Source organism: Pan paniscus, chromosome 21 (assembly GCF_029289425.2).
Source record: "Pan paniscus chromosome 21, NHGRI_mPanPan1-v2.0_pri, whole genome shotgun sequence".
NCBI classification, from domain to species: domain Eukaryota; kingdom Metazoa; phylum Chordata; class Mammalia; order Primates; family Hominidae; genus Pan; species Pan paniscus.
Window position 1 is genome coordinate 40,744,543 of NC_073270.2, and position 21,805 is coordinate 40,766,347.

The 21,805-nt window shown below is 44.9% G+C and overlaps 1 protein-coding gene and 1 pseudogene across 8 annotated transcripts in view; both read right to left on the reverse strand.

The window, feature by feature from the left end:
* The window catches only part of TRPC4AP (transient receptor potential cation channel subfamily C member 4 associated protein), a 90,953-nt gene that overhangs the window by 9,199 nt on the left and 59,949 nt on the right, over nt 1-21,805 (reverse strand). For 4 of the 8 annotated variants that reach the window (XM_003831831.4, XM_063600802.1, XM_055104981.2 and 1 more), the window contains 3 exons: nt 9,571-9,713; nt 4,394-4,525; nt 1,388-1,446 (listed from right to left, as the gene is read on the reverse strand). In XM_003831831.4, coding sequence (XP_003831879.1) covers nt 1,388-1,446; nt 4,394-4,525; nt 9,571-9,713 — 334 coding nt within the window. Of the gene's footprint in view, nt 1-1,387; nt 1,447-4,393; nt 4,526-9,570; nt 9,738-21,805 lie in introns of all 8 variants that reach the window. The other 4 variants (XM_003831830.3, XM_063600801.1, XM_003831832.6 and 1 more) reach the window with 1 other exon arrangement.
* Nucleotides 18,725-18,823, reverse strand: LOC112438061 (U6 spliceosomal RNA; annotated as a pseudogene).

A 21,805-nucleotide genomic window follows, 5' to 3' on the forward strand; every position in this document is an offset into this window, starting at 1 on the left:
CTGTGACCCACAACGCCCTGTGACTGTGACCCACAACGTCCTGTGCAGCCCAGCCCAGAGCCAAGCCCACATCACTCCCATCAGCTGGCCACAATGGTCTTCCCTCGTTCAGGGGCTTCTGGCTAGAACACTCACCCTCTCACATGCCTGTTCACTCAATTCACTACAAGCTGACCCTTCAGGTCTTGGCTGGCAAGCCACTTCTGCAGGGGAGAGTTCCTGAGTGTCCTCTGGCCAGTCCTGGACCCTGTCAAATGTCCTTTCACAGACCCCCGTTCCTCTCCTCCTGAATACCATCTCCACTTATCACTAATGCTCAACGGTGGAATCCTTGGATGAACAACTGTCTCTGTTTTCAGACTCTGCCCTTCATGAGAGCAGGGGCCATGGCTGTTTGCATTCATCCTGATATCCCACAGAGTACTCAGACTGAAGAGTCTGATGAAAGCCAGAGACTCACTTCCTCAGGGAAAACAGCACAGTTCCATAACATATGTGGTGCCATTTTTCAGAAGGTTAACATGCTTCCTGGAGCCCTTCTATGGCTTTCAGCCGGAAAACCTCTCACAGAGGACGGGTGCATATGATGGAGGTGCCCTGGGGCCACAGCTGTCTCCAGGCATGTTCTGTTAGCTCAAATGCAAGGTTTTTAAAAAATTTAAACCAACATTTAAAATCAGGACCTTTCATATAAATCTTAATTTCTGCCTTTGCTTGGCAGAAAAAATCAGAAGTTATGCAACAGTGGGCCCAGTTTCCTGTGCACACACAGCTGGCTGGAGCTGAGCTCACTGAAATTCTTGTTCACTAAGGTCCCCACATCACCTCCCCAATGCCAAGGTCAAGGGTCAGCTGCTAGTCACCCCCTTCCTGCACTGTTTTCCTTACAGCAGAGAGTAATTTTCCTTGTACATTCTCCATCGAAGGTTAAAAAATAAATGAGCGCAGAATGTCTTTCAAGAAAAATGGGAGCACACCTCCTTGTGGAGGGAAGAATCCTCCAGCTGCTCAGTAAGCAGTCGGCTTTGCCTGTCTGAAGTTCCTGCCGGCCCCTGGGAATAGTCACGCTGTCCACTCTTGCTTTAGAGGGGCAGTAGGTTGAGAAATCCATTGATTCCAAAGGTAGTAAGGGGCCAACGACTTCCATACTCAGTTCCTGGGGTGGCTATAAGGGTTAGAAGAAAGCTCGGGGCAGTGCCTGCCATAAGGAAGTCTGGAAACAAGGGAGGTCCGACTGCAGTGTCACACCTGCTAACACTGAGGGGACAGTGGGCTTCCACCAGCTCCAGGGCCTCCTCTCGAGCTGAGGTCAGGGACCAGACAAGGAGATCGAGGCCTTCCGAAGACAGCCCAACAACTCTCCTTGCAGGGACACACTTGTACTTACTCGTGGTGGTCACTGAAGCTCTGAAGAAGCCTCAAAAACTGTATCTTCAAGGTGATGTCCTGAAACACATGCACAGCCTCAATGTTAGGACCACAGCCACAAGGTTCCAAAATAACACAAGCAGACACTCTGGTGGGAGCCTGCTTCTCTAAGCCTCTGTCCTCATGTACCATGAGGACTTTTCTTTAGTTAGAAAACCATCTGTTCACTTCCACATCTGATCAACAGCAGATTAAGCTAATGTGGCCCCCTTCCTGCTAAAAACATGCCATCACACTCAATAAAAAATAAGGCGGGGCGTGGTGGTTACACCTGTAATCACAGCACTTTGGGTGGCCGAGGCAGGCAGATCGCTTGAGGTCAGGAGCTTGAGACCAGCCTGGGCAACATGGCAAACCCTGTCTCTACTAAAAATACAAAAATTAGCCAGGCATGGTTGCTGCGCCTGTAATTCTGGCTACTCAGGAGGCTGAGGCAGGAGAATCACTTGAACCTGGGAGGCGGAAGTTGCAGTGAGCCGAGATCGCACCACTGACTGCACTCCAGCCTGGGTGATGGAGACTCTGTCCCAAAAATCCAACCAACCAACAAACAAAACAACACGTGTGGGGAGGAGCGGGGGAAGTCCATAGGAGTTAGAAATGAAGAAAGGACCGAGGAGTTTGGAATAGTGAGCCAAGGAACTGATACTCAGCAGCTGTGGGCAGTGTGGAGAGGTGGAGACAAGACCTAGTCACACTAAGGCTTGGGTTTTAATGCCCTGCAGGGACTAGACAGGGTCTCAGGTCCTGGTAAAGCCTGGGGAGCATGTACACTTGGTGAAAGAAGGGTTAGAAAGGCCTGTCCCACCAGCCCAGGGAGCCTGGCTCTGCCACGGTGCTGCTGGTGGGTGAAGGGGGCCCTCCCAAGAGCAGCAGAAACCCTGGGCTCATACGACTGGGGCAGTAGGGCCAAGACATTAAATAAGAAAACTGGCCCTGGGACAGCTGCCAGACAAAAGCAAAAGTGCCCTGTAGAAATGCCTCCAGGGCTGAGGCTACACAGGTATCCAAGGGGGAAACTAGCCCCACTGACCTCAAGTGATCTGCCTGCCTTGGCCTCTCAAAGTGCTGGGATTATGGGTGTGAGCCACCATGCCCGGGAGCACGGTTCTATAGGTAGATGAAAATTACAATAGGATAAAACAGCAAATAAGGAAAAGCAGGCTGCTAGCTCATGCAGTGGGCAGCCCCCTCCCTGCCTGGAGTGAAATGGGATCCCCATCACAGAGATTACAAGGGGAAGTGGCTAGAGGGCCTCAGGCAGAATTTTTTTTTTTTTTTTTTTTTGAGACACAGTCTCACTCTGTTGCCCAGGCTGGAGTGCAGTGGCGTGATCTCAGCTCACTGCAACCTCTGCCTCCTGGGTTCAAGCAATTCTGGTGGCCGCTCCATAGACATTACAAAACACGAGGCAACACTCCACCCTGAGGTCTGAAGACCCAAACACAAGCATTAGTGCCCCATGAGCAATCGAAAGAGACCTTAAGAAAGTATTTTAAAAATGATTAAAAACAGAATATGCAGCAGAAAAAAGGTATTAACATCATGGCTAAGCAGTTTCCGAATTGAGCCAGACAGAACATCTAGAAATGCAAAATATATTTGCTTGAAATTAAAAACTCAAATGATAAAGCAGAAGACAGGTCACTGAGGGAAGTCCCCAGAGTGCAGTGAAGAGAAGAGGGCCCCATGGCACCAGGCCGATGGCTGGGTAGCACTTTTAGGTCCCAGAGCACTTTCCTTCTCATGCTGGTAGGCAGGGTGCCGACTAGCCGGGGGGCCAATAGGGGAAAGAGTATTATCCTCCTTTTGCAAGAAAACAGAGGCTCAGAGATTCAGTGATTCATTCAAGCTCTTCCAACAAGCCTTCCAATGTCCTGTTCAGAGCTCTCTCAAGGGGACTGTGAGAGACACAAGCTAAAGGAGAGTGCTTGGGCTCAAAAAACCAAAGCCACCTTTTTTTGTATGAGACAGTGTCTTTGCTCTGTCACCCAGGCCGGAGTGCAGTGGCTTGATCTTAATTCACTGCAACCTCTACCTCCCGGGTTCAAGTGATTCTCCCACCTCAGCCTCCTGAGTAGCAGGGATTACAGGTGCCCACCAACACGCGTGGCTAATTTTTGTATTTTTAGTAGAGATGGGGTTTCACCATGTTGGCCAGGCTGGTCTCAAACTCCTGACCTCAAGTGATCTGCCCGCCTTGGCCTTTCAAACTGCTGGGATTATGGGTGTGAGCCACCACGCCCGGGAGCACGGTTCTATAGGTGGATGAAAATTACAATAGGATAAAACAGCAAATAAGGAAAAGCAGGCTGCTAGCTCATGCAGTGGGCAGCCCCCTCCCTGCCTGGAGTGAAATGAGATCCCCATCACAGAGATTACAAGGGCAAGTTGGCTAGAGGGCCTCAGGCAGGAACTTTTTTTTTTTTTTTTTTTTTGAGACACAGTCTCACTTTGTTACGCAGGCTGGAGTCCAGTGGCGTGATCTCAGCTCACTGCAACCTCTGCCTCCTGGGTTCAAGCAATTCTGGTGCCTCAGCCTCCCGAAGAGTTGGGATTACAGGCACCCAACACCATACCTGGCCAATTTTTGTATTTTTAGTGAGAGACGCAAGTGTCTCTCACACTAGTGAGACAGGGTTTCACCATGTTGGCCAGGCTGGTCTGTAACTCTTGACCTCAAGTGATCTGCCCGCTCGGCCTCCCAAAGTGCTGGGATTACAGGCCTGAGTCACTGTGCCCAGCCTAGGAAGATCTTAAAAGGGATTTCTGCATAGGTTGGGGTGGGGAGTGGGGTTCACTCAGATCCTACTCCAAGGTAGCTTCCAATTAGGGGACTATAAAATATGATTTTAGTTTCTGCTCTACTCCCAAAGGAAAAAAGGTCAAAGGGTCAGCAGCAGGTCTTGAAACAACTACTCCAAGCCAGTGAGGCCCCATCTGTCCCCGGGGGTCTCCTGCTTACCGGGCTACAGTCACAGTTCTGGTTGTGACCATGGAGGACAAGGGCAGATGCTGAATGCTTCCTCCAAATCAGTTTGTCAAACAAATTATTAAGTCCAGGGATCAGCTTGAACTCTGCAATCATTCTGTGAACCTGAATGGGATAGGAAGGAAAAAGTATTAAGACAAATGCGCTTGAAAAATCTAGCAAAACCTCGTGCTCAGTACACACGATAATGATATTCAGGACAAGTATCAGTACTGTCAGTAAGGAGGGCCAGGGTCTGAAGAAAACATCCGTGTATCCCCTATGCCCACCACACACAAACCCACTTTCTAACTTTGCTCATTAATGCTCACAATAATCCTACAAGACATAATGTCTGGTAGTTCCTATCACAGAAGCATGAGTTTGGAATTCAGAGAGTCCTGCATATGATTCAAGAGTCCTTTGGGATGCAAGAGTCCTGGGTTTGACTCTTAGCTTTACCATGTGCAAACTTTGTAACCTTAAACAAATTCCTTAAGATTTGTCTCCTCGTATTAACATCAAAATGTTCCTCATGCTTTGCACTAGGATAAATTTCAGCTGAAAGTAAGATACAATTATTAAAAAACTCTAAGATCTAGAAAAATCTCTGCAAAGAAAAAAAAATGATCTAAGAGTTGGAAAAGCCTTTCTGAAGGATTATACTAAACCTAGAAGCTCAAAAAGAAGCTTGTTGACATCAACCACCTAAACCTTTAAAAATTCTGTATGGCAAAACTCAAGCAAAGTCACAAGCCAAATACGACAAACAGAGAACATACATTGGCAATTCATGCCACAGGCAAAGAAATTCCTCTATAAGGAGTCCTACAAATGTCTCTGATTTTTCACTTTTTCAGACTGGGAAAGATGACAAAGCTTTATAAGACCGTGTTGGTGACTTGGGCATCGGGTACATTCACACGCTGTTGGTGGGAGGGCACACTGGTATGACCTGCACAGGGAAGAGTGTTTGGCAGTAGCTCTAAAATTGCAAATCCATAATCCCTTTAAACCAGCAATTCCACTTTAGGAATTTACACTCAGACAGATCCATATAAACACTAAATGATATATAATTACAACACTACTCACTATAGCATTATTTGTAATACCCTAAAATAAATTATGGTATGCCACTCAATGGGATACAAGGCACCAGTAAAAAAGAATCAAGGTATTTTTATATGTCGTGAACTGAACAATTGCCAAGAGATAATACTGGGAAAGCAAGTGTGCTCATGCTGTATTACTGATTGTGTAAAAAAAGAGGAATATAATTCGCCTTTGTAAGCATAAAAATGTCTCTAGAAGGATACACTAATAACTGGTAAAATTAGCTGCTTCATGGAACCATCAGAATAGAATGTCAAGGATCAGAGGGGAGAGAGGCTTCACTTATACTAATTTATATCTTTTAAAACAGAACTGCAGGAATGATTTCCCTGTTAAAATTTGTTTATATAACATAAGGCTATTACTAGCCCTTCTCGGGGCTGTTGTAAGGATCGAGTCAGAAAGCAGATGTAAAGCTCTGCACACAGCACCAGTGCTCGCTTATTGCTATTTTACAAGGGGGAGAAGTTCAGCAAGACCAGCCTGGGTAAGGTCAGTGATTGCAACGGCACCTAACTCAGGTGTTCAGATCTTAAGTCTGTCCCTTTCTAGCCCACTACAGGTATGCATTTATCTTGGGAGACCAGAAGCTGACAAAGACATCCCTAGCAGCCTCCATTTCCATGGACCTCTTCCTTCAACATATTAGGTTGTGTAAAAGTAATTGCGATTTTTGCCACTGAAAGTAATAGAGGTGACTATTCTCTTCCTACTAGAAATCACAGCCTCTGGCCAGTGTTAAGACTCATAAGCAGCCCAGAATCTGTTAGACTGAGGCTGATGTAAAATGACACCTGTTCTGCCACTCAGGCCTTTACTAAAACCCAGCCTGGATCTACCTTGCCCTGCTTAACTGGGGGTGGGGAGGTACGGCTGACATCTATGGTATTCACCAAGCCATGTGCCTTCCTGTCTCACTCCAAAGGGCCCTAAGCCAGGCCCAGGTCACACAGCTATAAAATGTTCCAACGATGGCCCAAAAAAATTCATCCAGTGCAATTGCCTCACTGCACAGACTAGAAACCCAAGCTTAAGAGATTAGGGGTGAGTCACACAGCTGGGAAGAGAGGGGCCTTCTAAGGCAGACTTGGACCTGACCCTGGGTCTCCTAAGTTCAGGCCAGTGCTTAGGTTTGAGGTTTCTACTACATCATTTCCCTTTTCTCTTAACAATACCAGCTTCTCGGCCGGGCATGGTGGCTCACGCCTGTTAATCCCAGCACTTTGGGAGGCCAAGGCGGGCGGATCACTTGAGGCCAGGAGTTTCAGACCAGCCTGGCCAACATGATGAAACCCTGTCTCTACTAAAAATACAAAAATTAGCTGGATGTGGTGGTGTGCACCTATAACCCCAGCTACTTGGAGGGCTGAGGCAAGAGGATCGCTTGAGCTGGGGAGGCAGAGGTTGCAGTGAGCCGAGATCATGTCACTGCACCACTCCAGCCTGGGTGGCAGAGCAAGACTGTCTCAAAAAAAGAAAAAAAAAAAAAGAAAGAAAGAAAATAGCAGCTTCTTCACGTGTAAGATTTGTAAAACAAATTTTACTTGTAGAATGCATTATTCCTACTCTCAGGTCCAGCCCCGTAGCCTGCTCTATAGCAGGATGGTAGGCAGGAGGTGGGCGAGATGAAGTGCCACTCTACCAGAGGAGGCAGCGGGTACAGGCTCAGGCATTTATCTCTGCAGTCAGACAGCCCTGGGTTCACAAGATAGCTCTGTGACCCTGGGCAACATTCTTTGAGCCCAAGTCCCTTGATAGAAAAGGCGATGGGGGACGATGGAGCTGTTGAAAAGGCTCAGTGAGGTACTGTAGAAGCTACTCAGGGGGCACTAAAAGAAACGACTGCTATATGGATGGTTTTCATTAGCACCAGAGGGATGAAACTTGACAGCACATGGGGAGCCTTTCCAGTCCTGAGATTTCAATTTGGCCAAGATTGGTCTGAGAACTTGGCCCAACTGCTCATTAACGAGGAGGCTTCTTTAAGGAGGAAGCCTTCTGTGAGGCCTGGCCAAGGAAACCCTTCCCCTTGCTACCCAGTGTAGGCAGGATCTGGGAATCCAGATCCTCACGGTGCCCGGCACACAGCAGAAACCCAGGAAATGCTGACTGTGCAAATGAGAACATGCTAGTGAAACAGTGGTTTTGGGGGGCCAGGATTTCAAGGTCATTAGTGGTCCCTTCCCAAGGAACCAGCACTGTAATCATACAGTTTAACTCAAGACCGCAACAACTCATAGCAACTTGGCAACAAGAAGGCTCAGGGAACAGAGAACTGCTGTGAGAGGGCAGAAAGAGGAGGCAGGGCAGCAGAGTTTAAATCCTGGCTCTATCCAGGCCTGTCCCCTGAGCGCACAGCCCAGTTTATGCCCTGGCTTTCTCAAGAATCGAGTGTGGGGACACAGAGTCACCACCTGTTGTGTAACTTACTAAATACCTGAAAATTCAAACAACTGTGAAAGTGCCTCGAAAAAGTAATAGCACTCAACGCACAGAAGCTGTCCCTACAATTATTTCACATATAAGTAACTGTGAAAGTGCCTCAAAAAAGTAATAGCACTCAATGCATAAAAGCTGTCCCTAAAACTATTATTTTTTATTAAAAACATGTTCCGTATTGAAGGAAGGGACACCAATGCTGTGGCTATCACTGTGGGATCTCATCCAGTGTCCTGGTTTTAAATACAACCATATGCTGAGGACTCCCAAAGTGATACCTCCAGCCTTGCCATCTCCCCAACACCAGCTGTAGGTAATCAATCCAAGTGTCAATTCTAACACACACCTCAAATCTACCTTGTACAAAACGCAACTTCCCATCTTCCTCCCTGAGCCTGCTCCTCCACCCCTTACCTGCTAGTCTTAACCACCTCAATACCTGGCAAATCCATTCTCCTACTTCCTTGGGCAAAAAACCTTGGGAGTCACCCTTAACTCCTCTCCTCACTCTTAAGTTCACATCCAAACCATCAGCAAATCCTATCTTTCAAAACATATCCAGAATGCAACCACCTCCCACCAGTCCCACCATCAATGTGCTGGTCCTAGCTGCTATCATCTCTTGGCCCTATTATGAGGGCCCCTAATGGTCGCCCTATTCCCTTCCTTGCTGTTTCCAGTCTTTCCAAAAGCAGTCAGAGGAATGACTTCTCACTTCACTCAGAGTAAAAACCAAAGTCTTTAAAATGGCCTGTGACAGCTTGACGTGACCTGGTCCCTGTGAGCCCTCAGCCCTCCTCTCCTGGCTGTTTGCTCCAGGCTGTCCCGTGCTGCCTCACTGTTCCAGCGACTGTGCACACTCCTCCCCAGGGCACTGCCCCCTCCCACCTGGTACACTCTTTCATTCTCTTCTGGACGTTTTCATCCTCACTTGTAAAATGGGGGTAACTGCACCTCTGTTGCCCAGACTTGTGACAGTCCAGTGTCTGACTCAGAAAGATGTGGAAGGACTGCTGAGCCTCCAGCCTCTCCTGCCCCCATGCTTGGTTTCCTCCCTAGAAGGGCGCGGTCTGCAGGAAAAGGCTACTTCTCAATAGTCTTGAGGAGGGCCGCACTGTTCCAAGCCCTTTTTCCTCCACTGTAGGTTATGGGCCCCTCCTCCTCCGTCTTGGAACTACTTCAAGGCTCAGGGAACCTTGCACATCTGGAGCTCCCTGTTCTTGCCCAGTTTTCCTAAGCAGACACAGCTCTGGGCTCTGTCCCACTGCCCTGAGCCCACATCAGGTTGGCAACTCCTCTAGCACGTCCACAGGGCCAGGCTTGCCAGCTTTCAACTCTTTAGTCTTCACCTCACAGAGGCAACTGCCTGCTTCTGCCCTCAGCACCAACCAGGACTGCCTAGAAACGCTCCATACAGCAAGGCACAGTGAAAAGACTCCCGGTTCTGGAATCAGCCTGGTTTCCTTATGGGTAGAACAGAAGGAGAAATACCCCTATGCTTTGCCAGGCTAAAGCGAGAGCCATTCTAACAGAAGGCCCAGTGGAGCACCTGGCATACCATGAGCACCCGGGCAGCACCTGCTCCCCGTGTCCTGAGACGCTGGAGAGGGGCCCACCTGGTTTCGCTGACGCCCCATCAGCAGCACGCAGAGGACATAGAGCACTTCCAGTTTGTACATGATCTCATGCATAATCTTCATTGACTGGGGCAGCTGGGTTCTGGCTGACGTGTGAGGCAGGCCATTCTCCTCAGAAGCCCCTGGAGGAGGGAACACAATGGAGGCTGACACAGCCACCGGAGACAGGATTGAGTCACAGCTTGTGAGGAAACACGTTTCTGCCCCTCGAACCTGCTCTGAACAGACTTGTAGCATGGCCATTTGGCTGGGCCTTGAGCCCAAAACACAGACTCTGAAAGCTGCAAAACTCCCTCCACACCCCCAGGAGCCAGGTGAGCGCAGAGACTCGGAAAAATGGACTCTGCAATAGTTGTGCCTCATCAACTTTAACATAAAGTAAAAATATTTGGACACAGCCAATACAGTAACATGACCCATCCCTCCCTGCTTATGCCCTTCTCCTGCCACCAACCAGACCCCCAGAAAGTGCCCAGGCAGATGTATGACAGCAAATTATGGGGACCGCTCTTCAAGTCGCAAATGGCCCTGCTTACTTGGTTCTTCTGCTGAGACTCCATGAGGGACACTGCTGAAGCCCAAGAGGGATTCTTTTTGAAGAATTCCCCATTTTTTAAAAGAAGAACCATCTAAATTTTTCTAAGGTTCAACTTTCTAAAGCAGACTGGGTATCACAACTGATGCTACTGATGCAGATGAACATATTATCTACAGGCAGATTTTCATTTTACCCAATGTCATTACTGCTAACATCAACAGCAGCTAAGTGATATTTATGGGACACTTGATATGTGTCAGACTTGCTGGCTTTATGACTTTGGGCCAGTCACCTCCTCACTAGGCCTTAGACTGCTCTGCAGCAGACAGCTAGGGTTACTGTGCAGACTGAATGGGAACATAAGAGAAGCCCAGCATCTGATTCTTAGGAAGCCCCCATTCACTCCTAGATCCTTTCTTTACTTATTTACAGAGTCTTGCTCTGTCACCCAGGCTGGAGTGCAGTGGCATGACCTTGGCTCACTGCAACTTCCGCTTGCTGGTTTCAAGCAAGTCTCCTGCCTCAGCCTCCCGAGTAGCTGGGACTACAGGCATGCGCCACCACGCCCAGCTAATTTTTCTATTTTTAGTAGAGATGGGGTTTCACCATGTTGGCCGGGCTGGTCTTGAACTCCTGACCTCAAGTGATCTGCCCGCCTCAGCCTCCCAAAGTGCTGGGATTACAGGCGTGAGCCACGGTGCCCAGCGTAGATCCCTACTATTTTAAGAGGGCATTGGTCAGAGTCAGGAGAGGCTAGGTGATCTTAGCAGAGTGACTTCCCTTCAGTTTCCTCATTTTAAAGGTGAACAGATGAATCAGTAACTGCCAAGGTCCTCTCAAGTTCCTACAGGAACTGTTTCCCTAGAGGCCTTTTGCAAAGGCCTCTATGTGTTATAGAGGAGTGGTTATCAGATATATTCAGGTAAGGCTCATACAGAAAACACAGTGATACTCTTTAAAGTATCAAGACAGAAGACCCTAACTTATTCCGACTGGGTGTGGTGGTTCATGCCTATGATCCCAGGACTTTGGGAGGCCGAGGCAGGTGGACTGCTTGAGCCTAGGAGTTTGAGACCAGCCTGGACAATACAGTGAGACCTCATTGCTATAAAAAAATTTAAAAAATTAGTTGGGCATGGTGGCATGCGCCTGTAGTCCCAGCTACTCAAGAGGGAAAGGTGGAAGGATCGCTTGAGCCTGGAAGGTGAAGGTTGCAGTGAACCAACAGAGATCGTGCCACTGCACTCCAGCCTGGGCGACAGAGCTGGACTGTCTCAAAAAAAAAAAAAGAGAGAGAATCTAACTTACTCTATCCTACAGACTTGGGACTATCTTTCCCAGTCATGTTAAAATCACAACCCTGGAAGACGACAAGCTGCTGAATGAAGTGTGACTGAGACACAGCGTGGCACGGTAGTTAAGAGCACTGACCCTGAAGCCAGACTACTGGGTTTGAACCCCGACTACTGGGTTTGAACCCCATTCACTAGCCGGGTGGTCTTCCGTAAATCAGTGGACCTCTCTGTGCTTCAGTATCCATCCTCCTTTGTAAAACAGCAATACTGACAACCATACCTACCCCTTAATGTTGTAAGGAGTAGAGGAATATATTGAAGGTGCCTGGAACATAGCCCCAAGTAAGCAACATACAATTAGAAACTAAATAGAAGTTAAGTTCTCAGAAAACTGAGTTTTTCTGCGAATGCTTGTTACTTTGTATTCTTTTTCATCTCCAAGCTTTTAATGGGAACTAAACAGGCAGGAGGCAAAGACTTAGGAAAAATTTACTGGAGAAATTTTTAATTTAAGAGATTCTATCTACTCATATTTATTCTCCTGTACCTTGGGCAAAAAACTATAGTTACTCAATTTCCATGTTAGCACTCCTTGGCCCAGCTTCCAGAACAGTTAAGTGTCAGCTAATCTGTGAAGTGAACCTGAAGAACTATCACACAGAATCCTGCCTCTGTCGTGCACTGCTGTGAGACCTTGCGTGCTTGGCATCCTCGGCACCCAGCCCATGGTGCTCTAGGGAGTCCTGCAGGGAAGGATGTTTATGCAAGCAGTGGGCACAGTGTGGGGCACACAAGTCCTACTGAGAAATGAACGTCTGCGAAGAAAGAGACAGGGCAGCCTGACCCCTCTCCAAGTCACCACCAACTTTTGGTGCCTGGCTTGCGCAGGCCTGACAAGACTTTCTGCGATAAATATTTTCAAGAAACAGTCTCCAAAGCAATGGCCAGAGCTTAGCAACAAGGCCAGTCCCAAGGATGAGGATGGGAAAACCAGCTCACAAGGCCTGTGCTCCCCTGAGTCTCTTCAGCTCTACCACACCGATTGGAGCGGTCACCACTCTCTGTCTGCACTGCACTGTTTTCTGTGGGCATGCACACTCACTTTTTTTTTTTTTTTTTAACAGCTTTGAGGTACAATTCACATACCATGCAATTCACCCATTTAGTTAACCATGGTATCGTGATTTTTAGGACATTCATAGAGTTGTGCAGCCATTACCACAATCAATTTTAGAATATCTTCATCACCCCCCAAAAGCAGCCTTGTACTCACTACCAGTCACTTCCTATTTCCCACCAAACTCCTTAGCTCTAGGCAACCATGAAACTATTTTCCATCTCTATGCAACCATGAAACTATTTTCCATCTCTATGCAATTGCCTGTTCAGGACACTTCATATTAATGAACTCATGCAATATGCCATCTTTTGTGACTGCTTCTTTCACCTAGTACAATGTTTTCAAGGTTTATCCATGTTGTAGCACCTATCAGCATTCCCTTTTATTGCTGAATAATATCCGCTAGTATAAATATATCACATTCTGGCTTGGTACAGTGGCTCATGCCTGTAATTCCGGCACTTTGGAAGACCAAGACGGGAAGATCATTTGAGCACAGGAGTTTGAGACCAGCTTGGGCAACACAGCAAGATACTGACTCTTTTGATTACAAAAAATAAAAAAATTAGCTGGGTGTGGTGGTGTGCACCTGTTTCCAGCTACTTGGGAGGCTGAGGTAGAAGGATGGCTGAGCCTGGGAGGTCAGGGCTGCAATGAGCTGTGATCACACCACTGCACTGTAGCCTAGGTGACAGAGAGACCGTCTCAAAAAAAAAAAAAAAAAATTCTGTTTATTCATTAATCAGGTGACAGTCATTTACGTTGTTGCCATATTTTGGCTGTTATGAATATGCTGTGATGAACATACCTGAACAAGTTTTTGTGTAACATATATTTTCATTTCTCTTGGGTATATACCTGGGAGTAGGATTTCTAGGCCCTATGACATAACTGTATGTTAACCCTTTGAGGAACTGCTAGACTCTTTTCTAAAGAGGCTGCACTATTCTACATGCCCACTAATAGTGATTGAGGGCTCTGATTTCTCCATATTCTTGCCAACCCTTATTATCCACCTTTTTTGATGATAACCATTCTAGTGAGTATGAAGTACTATATCATTGTGGGGTTTGTTTTTTCCTCTATCACCTAGACTACTTAAGTGCAGTGGCAGGATCACAGCTCACTGCAGCATTGAACTCTGGACCCAAACAATCCTCCCACCTCAGCCTCCCAAGTTGTCAGGACTATGGGCACATGCCACCATGCCTGGCTAACCAAAACAAAATTTTTTTTGTAGAGATGAGGTCTTGCTCTGTTGTTTGAGCTGGTCTTGAACAATCCTCCTGCCTTGGCCTCCCAAAGTATTGGGATTACAGGTGCCAGCCACTGTGCCTGGCCTCACTGTGGTTTTGATTTGCATTTCCCTGACGGCTAATGACGGTGAACATTTTCCACGTGCTTAATAATTATTTATATATCTTCTTTGGAGAAACGTCTATTCAGATCCTTTGTCTATATTTTGAAATGGGTTTATTATTGTTATGGGAGTTCTTTATACATTCTAGATACAAATCCCTTATTAGATATATGATTTGAAAGATGTCCCACCCTGCCTTACCCACAAAAAACGTTCTTCCATTCTGTGGGTTCTCTTTTCACTTTCCTGATTGTGTTTTCTGAAGAACAAAAAGTTTTAATTTTGATGAAGTCCAATTTATTATTTATATGGTTGCTTGTGCTTCAGATGTCATTGTGTATGACAGCTAAATTGTTAAATCCAAGGTCATGAAGCTTTATCCTTATGTTTTCTTCTAAGGGTTTCACAGGTTTAGCTCTTACATTTAGGTCTTTGACCCTTTTAATTTTGTATATGACATAAGGCAGGGGATCTAACTTCATTCTTTCGCATGTGGACATCAAATGGTCCCAATACCATTTGTTGAAAAGACTACTACTGTTTCCACCAATGAATGGTCTTGGTACCCACTGAAAATCAATTAATCATAATAAGCATGAGGGTTTATTTCTGAACTCTCAACAATATTCCATTGATCAATATGTCTATCCTCAGGCCAGCAGCATAGTGTCTCGACTGCAGCTTTGTAGTAAGTTTTCAAGTCAGGATGTGAGTGGTCTTAGGTTTTTTTTTTTTTTTTTTTTTTGAGACAGAGTCTTGCTGTCACCCAGGCTGGAGTGCAGTGGCACAATCACAGGTTACTGCAGCCTCAAACTCCTGGGCTCAAGCTACCCTCCCACCTCAGCGTCTTGAGTAGCTGGGACTATAGGTGGGTGTCACGAGGCTTGCCTAATTTTTAAATTTTTTATAGAGACAGGGGTCTCACTATGTTACCCAGGCTGGCCTCAAACTCCTGAGGCCAAGTGATCTTCCTGCCTCAGCCTCCCAAAGTGCTGGGATTACAGGCATGAGTCACTGTACCCGGCCTAGTTCAAGACTGTTTTTGTTAATCCGAGTCTCCTGCATTTCCACATGAACTTTAGGATCAGCTACTCCATTTGTGCAAAGTAGTCAGCTGAGAGTTATGACAGAAATTGTGTTGAATCTGTAAGGCTGATCTATAGATCAGAATGGGACTATCATTATCTTAACAATATTCATTTTCTGATTCAAAGACATGGGATGTCTTTACATTTATTTAGGGTTTAATTTCTTTCAATGATGTTTTAGAATTCTCAGAGTGTAAGTTTTACACTTAAGTTCCTAAGTATTTTATTTTTTTGATCCTATTAAAATTGTTTTCTTAATTTTTGGTTTGTTGATTGCTACTCTATAGAAATACTACTCATTGTTTAATATTAGCCTTGTATTCTGAACCTTTGTTGAACCTATTTATTAGTTTACTGGTTTTTATAGTAGATTCCTTAGATTTTTCTACATATAAGATCATCCCATCTGTGAACAGTTTCACTACTTTTCTAATTTGCATGCCTTTAATTTCTTTTTCTTGCCTAACTGCCCTAGCCAGAACCTCCAATACAATGCTGAAGAGAAGTGGCAATGGCACTGCCACTTCCAGAAACGATCAGGAACTCGTCTTGTTCCTGATCTTAGTGGTAGAAGCTTTCAATTTTTTTGCCATTAGGTATGTCAGCCATGGGTTTTTGTAGATGCCCTTTAACAGGCTGAGGAAGTTCTCTCCTGAGTTTTTGTTTTTACCATGAAGGGGTATTGGATTTTGTCAAATGCTTTTTTGCTCCTATGGAAACGATCATGTGGTTTTTGTCCTTTATTCTATTAACACAGTGTATTACATAAACTGATTTTCAAATGTTGAACCAAACTTGCATAAATCCATTTGGTCATGGTATACAATCCTTGTATGTTGCTATACTTGGTGTGCTAGTATTTTGTTGAAGATTTTTGCACCTATAATCATAAGAGATACTGGTCTTGTGATGTCTTTATCTGGTTTTGGTATCATGATAATATGACCTCAAAGAGTAAGTTGGGAACTGTTCCTTCCTCTTCTATTTTCTATTAGAGTCTGGAAAGTATTGGTGTGAATTCTTCTTGAAACATTTGATAGAACTAACCAGTGAAGCCATGTGGGCCAGGACTTTTCTTTGTGGGCAGTTTTTCATTATTTATTCAATCTCGTTGTTATACTTCTTTCAGGTTTTCTATTTCTTCCTGAGTTAGCTGCAATAGTTTGTGTCTTTTAACTTGCTCATTTCATCTAGGTTATTTAGTTTATTGGCTTATATTGTTTATAGTATTCCCTTAGAGTCCTCTTACTTTCTTAAGGTTGGTTGTAACGTACCTTCTTTCATTTCTAATTTAGTAATTTGAGCCTTTCTTTTTTGGTCAGTGTGGCTAAAAGTTTGTCAACTTTGTTGAACTTTTTAAAGATTACCTTTAAAAAAATCACCTTTGGTTTTACAGATTTTCTCTACTGTTTTTCTATTCTCTATCTCACCAGTTTTCACTCTAATCCTATTACTTCCTTTTCCTTTTGAGATGTTTGTTCTTTTTCCAATGACTTAAGGTAGACATTTAGGCAATTTAGATTTATTTAAAAATGTAGGCATTTATAGCTCTAAAGTTCCCTCTAAGCACGCTTTAGCTGCATCCCATAAGTTTGATACATAGTGTCATTTTCATTTGTCTCAAAATATTTCCTTTTTTTTTTTTTTGATGGAATCTCACTCTGTCACCCAGGCTGTAGTGTGATCTCGGCTCACTGCAACCTCTGCCTCGGGGGTTCAAGCAATTTTCCTGCCTGGACCTCCTGACCTTAAGCGACCCGCCTCCTCGGCCTCCCAAAGGGCTGGGACTACAGGTGTGAGCCACCGCGCCCGGCCTCAAGACACTTCCTAATTTTGTTTGTGATCTCCTGTTTGACCCACTGGTTATTTAGAAGTATACTGCTTAATTTGCATGTATTTATTAATTTCCCAAGTTTGTTATTTATTTCTAACTCACCCCACTGGGATTTGAGGACATACTTTTGTACAGTTTTAATCCTTTTAAATTTGCTGAACTTTTTTTTAACAGCCTAGCATATGGTCTGTCCTGGAGAATGTTCATGTGCACTTGAGAAGAACGTGCATTCTGTAGTAGTTGGGTGGAGGGTTCTACAGTTCTCTGTTAGTCCTTGTTGGTATACAGTGTTATTTAAGTCTTCTGTTTCCCTGTTGATCTTCTGCTTAGTTTTATCCATTATTAAAAGTAGTATGTTAAGGTCTCCAGCTGTTGTTTTTGAACTACTGCTCTCTTCCAATCTGTTAGTTTTTGCTTCATGTATTTTTTGGGGGCTGTTTTTGGATGCATACATGTTTATAACTGTTATATCTTCTTGATGGTTTCACCCTGTTATTATCAAATATCCCTATTTTGCTCTGATAACAGTTTTTGTTTTAAAGTCTCTCCAGCTTTTTTGGCTGGGTGGTGGTGGCTCATGCCTGTAATCCCAGCACTTTGAGAGGCCAAGGCAGGCAGATCACCTGAGGCCATCTGAGATCAACCTGGCCAACATGCTGAAACCCCATCTCTACTAAAAACACACACAAAAATGAGCTGGGCGTGGGCTCCCTGCCTGTAATCCCAACTACTTGGGAGGCTGAGGCATCAGAATCGCTTGAACCCGGGAGGTGGAGGTTGCAGTGAGCTGATCGTGCCACTGCACTCCAGCCTGGGTGACAGAGTGAGACTCTGTCCCTCCAACTTTTTAAAAGTACAGCCTCTCCAGCTTTCTCGTGGATGCTGCCTGCATGATACATCTTTTTCTGTCCTTTACTTTCAACCTATTTTATCTCTGAATTGAAAGTGTGTTTTCTATAGGCTGCATATAACTGGATCTTGTTTTCTGATCCAATATAACAATCTGTCTTTTGAATGAATTGTTAAATCTATTCACATTTAATGTTATTATTGATAAGGCTGGACTGACTTCTGCCATTTAACTTTTTGTTTTCTGTATGTCTTGTGTGTTTTTTTGTTCCTCTATATCTCCTTTAGTGTTTCTTTTGATTAATATTTTCTAGTATAACATTATATCTCCTTCAATTATTTCTTTATTGTATTTCCCAAGTTACTTTCTTTTTTTTTTTTTTTTTTTTGAGACAGAGTCTCACTCTGTCACCCAGGCTGGAGTGCAGTGGCGCGATCTCGGTTCACTGCAAGCTCCGCCTCCTAGGTTCACGCCATTCTCCTGCCTCAGCCTCCCCAGCAGCTGGGACTACAGGCGCCCGCCACCACGCCCAGCTAATTTTTTTGTATTTTTAGTAGAGACGGGGTTTCACCACGTTAGCCAGGGTGGTCTCGATCTCCTGACCTCGTGATCCGCCCACCTCAGACTCCCAAAGTGCTGGGATCACAGGCGTGAGCCACCGCGCCCAGCCCCAAGTTACTTTCTTAGAAGTTGCTGGCTGGGCGCAGTGGCTCATACCCGTAATCCCAGCACTTTGGGAGGCCAAGGTGGGTGGACCACCTGAGGTCGGGAGCTCGAGACCAGCCTGACCGACATGGAGAAACCCCGTCTCTACTAAAAATACAAAATTAGCTGGGCATGGTGGCACATGCCTGTAATCCCAGCTACTCGGGAGGCTGAGGTAGGAGAATCGCTTGAACCCAGGAGGCGGAGGTTGTGGGGAGCCAAGATGGTACCAATGCACTTCAGCCTGAGTAACAAGAGTGAAACTCCATATCAAAAAAAAAAAAAAAGAAGTTGCTTACCACATACATCTTAATCTTTTCCAGATTTTTTTTAAAAATTAGAAATAAATATGGAATGCATCATGAATTTGCATGTCATCCTTGCACAGGGGCCATGCTAATCTCTGTACTGTTCCAATTTTGGAATATGTTGCTGAAGCAAGCATTTTCGGATTTATTCTAACTTAGAGCTCCATTCCATCTTCATTCTTTTTGTGCTGTAATTGTGCATATTGTATCTATGTATGTTAAAAGCCCAACAATACTTGTTCTAATTGTTACTTTAAATAATTTTATGTTAGAGAAACTGAGAAAAGGAATGAAGAGCAAGTATACATTTATGGAGTTTTTATATTTACCCTCTTATTACCATTTTGGTTCTCCTCACCGATTCCTAGGGATTCAAGTTGCAATTTGGTGTCATGATACTCCATTACAACTTTGGTACCACCCGTTTTCTTTGTACAGTTATTGCAAAATATGTTTCCATATGTTATAGGTTCAACAATATAATTAGATGGTTTGTGTTTTTTAACTGAAGAAAAGGAGAAGAAATATGCATTTACACAATCTCTTATAATTACAGAATTACCTTTACTTAAGGTGCTCTTTGTTTTTCATGTGGAGTCAAATTACTGTCTGAAGTCACCTGCTTTCAACCTGAAGAACTTCCTTTGGTATTTCTCATAAGTCGGTATGCTGCTTAATTTCCAGATGTTTGTCTGTTACTAATGAGTTCTTTCAGTTTTTCTTTTCTAAGAATGTTTTTATTTCAACTTCATCTTTGAAACATAGTTTTGTAAAATACAAGATTCTTGGTTGACTTTTTCTTTCAGCATTCTGAATATGTCACCCGACTGCCTTCTGCCTTCCATTATTCCTGATGAGCAGTCAGCCACTAATCTTATTGGAATATCCTTGGGCATGATGAGCCATTTTTCTCTTACTACTTTCAAGATTTTCTTATCTTTCAGGATTTTTTTTTCTTCTTCTTTTTGGAGGCAGGGTCTCGCTGTCACCCAGGCTGTGATCGCAGCTCACTACAGCCTCGTCCTCCTGGGTTAAGGTGATTGTTCCATCTCAGTCTCCTGAGTAGCTGGGATTACAGGTGTGCACTACTACCCCTGGTTAACTTTTTTTTTTTTTTTCAAAGAGATGGGGTTTTGCCACATTCCCCAGGCTGGTCTTGAACTCCTGAGCTCAAGCAATCCACCCTTCTTGGCTTCCTAAAGTGCAGGGATTACAGGTGTGCGCCAACATGCCAGGCCTCAGCGTTTTTATTACCATGTGTCTGCATGTGGATCTGAGTATTCCGACTTGGATTCTTTGGGCTTCTTGAATGTGTGCATTAATGATTTACATTACATTTGGGAGATTTTCAGCATTATTTCTTTGATAATTTTTCTGTTACTTTATCTCCTTCTGGTACTCCCATTATGCATATCTTGGTGTGCTTAATAGTGCCCCACATTATTTTAAGGCCCTGTTTTCTTTATTCTTTCTTCCCTCTGTTCTTTAGAATGTTTAATCTCTATCAACCTATTTTGCTGAGTCTTTCTTCTGCCAGTTCATATCTACTGCTGAGTCTTTCTAGTGATTTTTTCATCTTGATTATTATACTACTTAAAAAACAGTTTTTTTTTGAGACAAAGTCTCACTTTGTCACCCAGGCGCAACTGCAGTGGCACCATCTCAGCACACTGCAACCTCTGCCCCGGGTTCAATCGATTCTCATGCCTCAGCAATCCAAGTAGCTGGGATTCCAGGTGTGCACCACCATGGCCATCTAGCTTTTGTATTTTTAATAGAGATGGGGTTTCGCCATGTTGGCCTGGCTGATGTCGAACTCCTGGCCTCAAGTGCTCCGCCCACCTCAGCCTCCCAAAGTGCTGGGATTACAGGTGTGCACCACCATGGCCATCTAACCTTTATATTTTTAATAGAGATGGGGTTTTGCCATGTTGGCCTGGCCAATCTTGAACTCCTGGCCTCAAATGCTCTGCCCACCTCAGCCTCCCAAAGTGCTGGGATTACAGGTGTGAGCCACCACACCTGGCCTGATTATTATACTACTCTTCAACTCTAGAACTTCCACTGGGCTCTTTTCAAATACTTCCTATCTTTTTATTGTTATTCTCTATTTAACGACACATTATCAAATAGTCCTTTACTTCTTCAAGCATAGTTTTAGTTCTTTGATCTTTTTTTTTTTTTTTTTTTTTTTTTGAGACAGAGTCTTGCACTGTCGCCCAGGCTGAAATGCAGTGGCGAGATCTCGGCTCACTGCAACCTCTGCCTCCCAGGTTCTCGCCATTCTCCTGCCTCAGCCTCCCCAGTAGCTGGGACTACAGGCGCCTGCCACCACGCCCAGCTAATTTTTTGTATTTTTAGTAGGGACGGGGTTTCACCGTCTTAGCCAGGATAGTCTCGATCTCCCGACCTCGTGATCCGCCCGCCTCAGCCTCCCAAAGTGCTGGGATTACAGGTGTGAGCCAACGCGCCCAGCCCTTTGATCATATTTTTAATGGCTGCTGTTAAATCTGGTATCTGGACCCTTTCACAGGAAATTTCTGTTGCCTGCTTTTTCTTGTGTATAGGTTACACTTCCTGTTTTTTGTGTGTATGTCTCAATTTTTGTTAAAAACTGGACATTTTAGGCTGAGTGTGGTAGCTCACGCCTGTAATCCTAGCACTTTGGGAGGCCAAGATGGGTGGATTGTCCGAGCTCAGGAGTTCAATACCAGCAACTAGGTAAAACCCTTTCTCTACTAAAATACAAAAAATTAGCCGGGTGTGGTGGCATGCACCTGTAACCCCAGCTACTCGGGAGGCTGAGAGAGAACTGCTTGAACATGGGAGACAGAGGTTGCAGTGAGCCGAGATTGTGCCACTGCACTCTAACCTGGGCGACAGAGACTCCATCTCAAAAAAGGACATTTTAAGTAATATACTGTAGCAACTCTGGATACTGATTCCCCCTCCTTCAGGGTTTGTTGTTGTTATTTGCTTATTTATTAGTTTAGTGACTTGGTTAGACTATTTTCGTAAAGTCTCCTTCCCCAAAGACTGGTGAAGATTTTCATGTTGTGCCTCAGAGAGTGCAACCTTGGGCATGTACGGAGTCTCCCTGAGATGACATTCAGCCA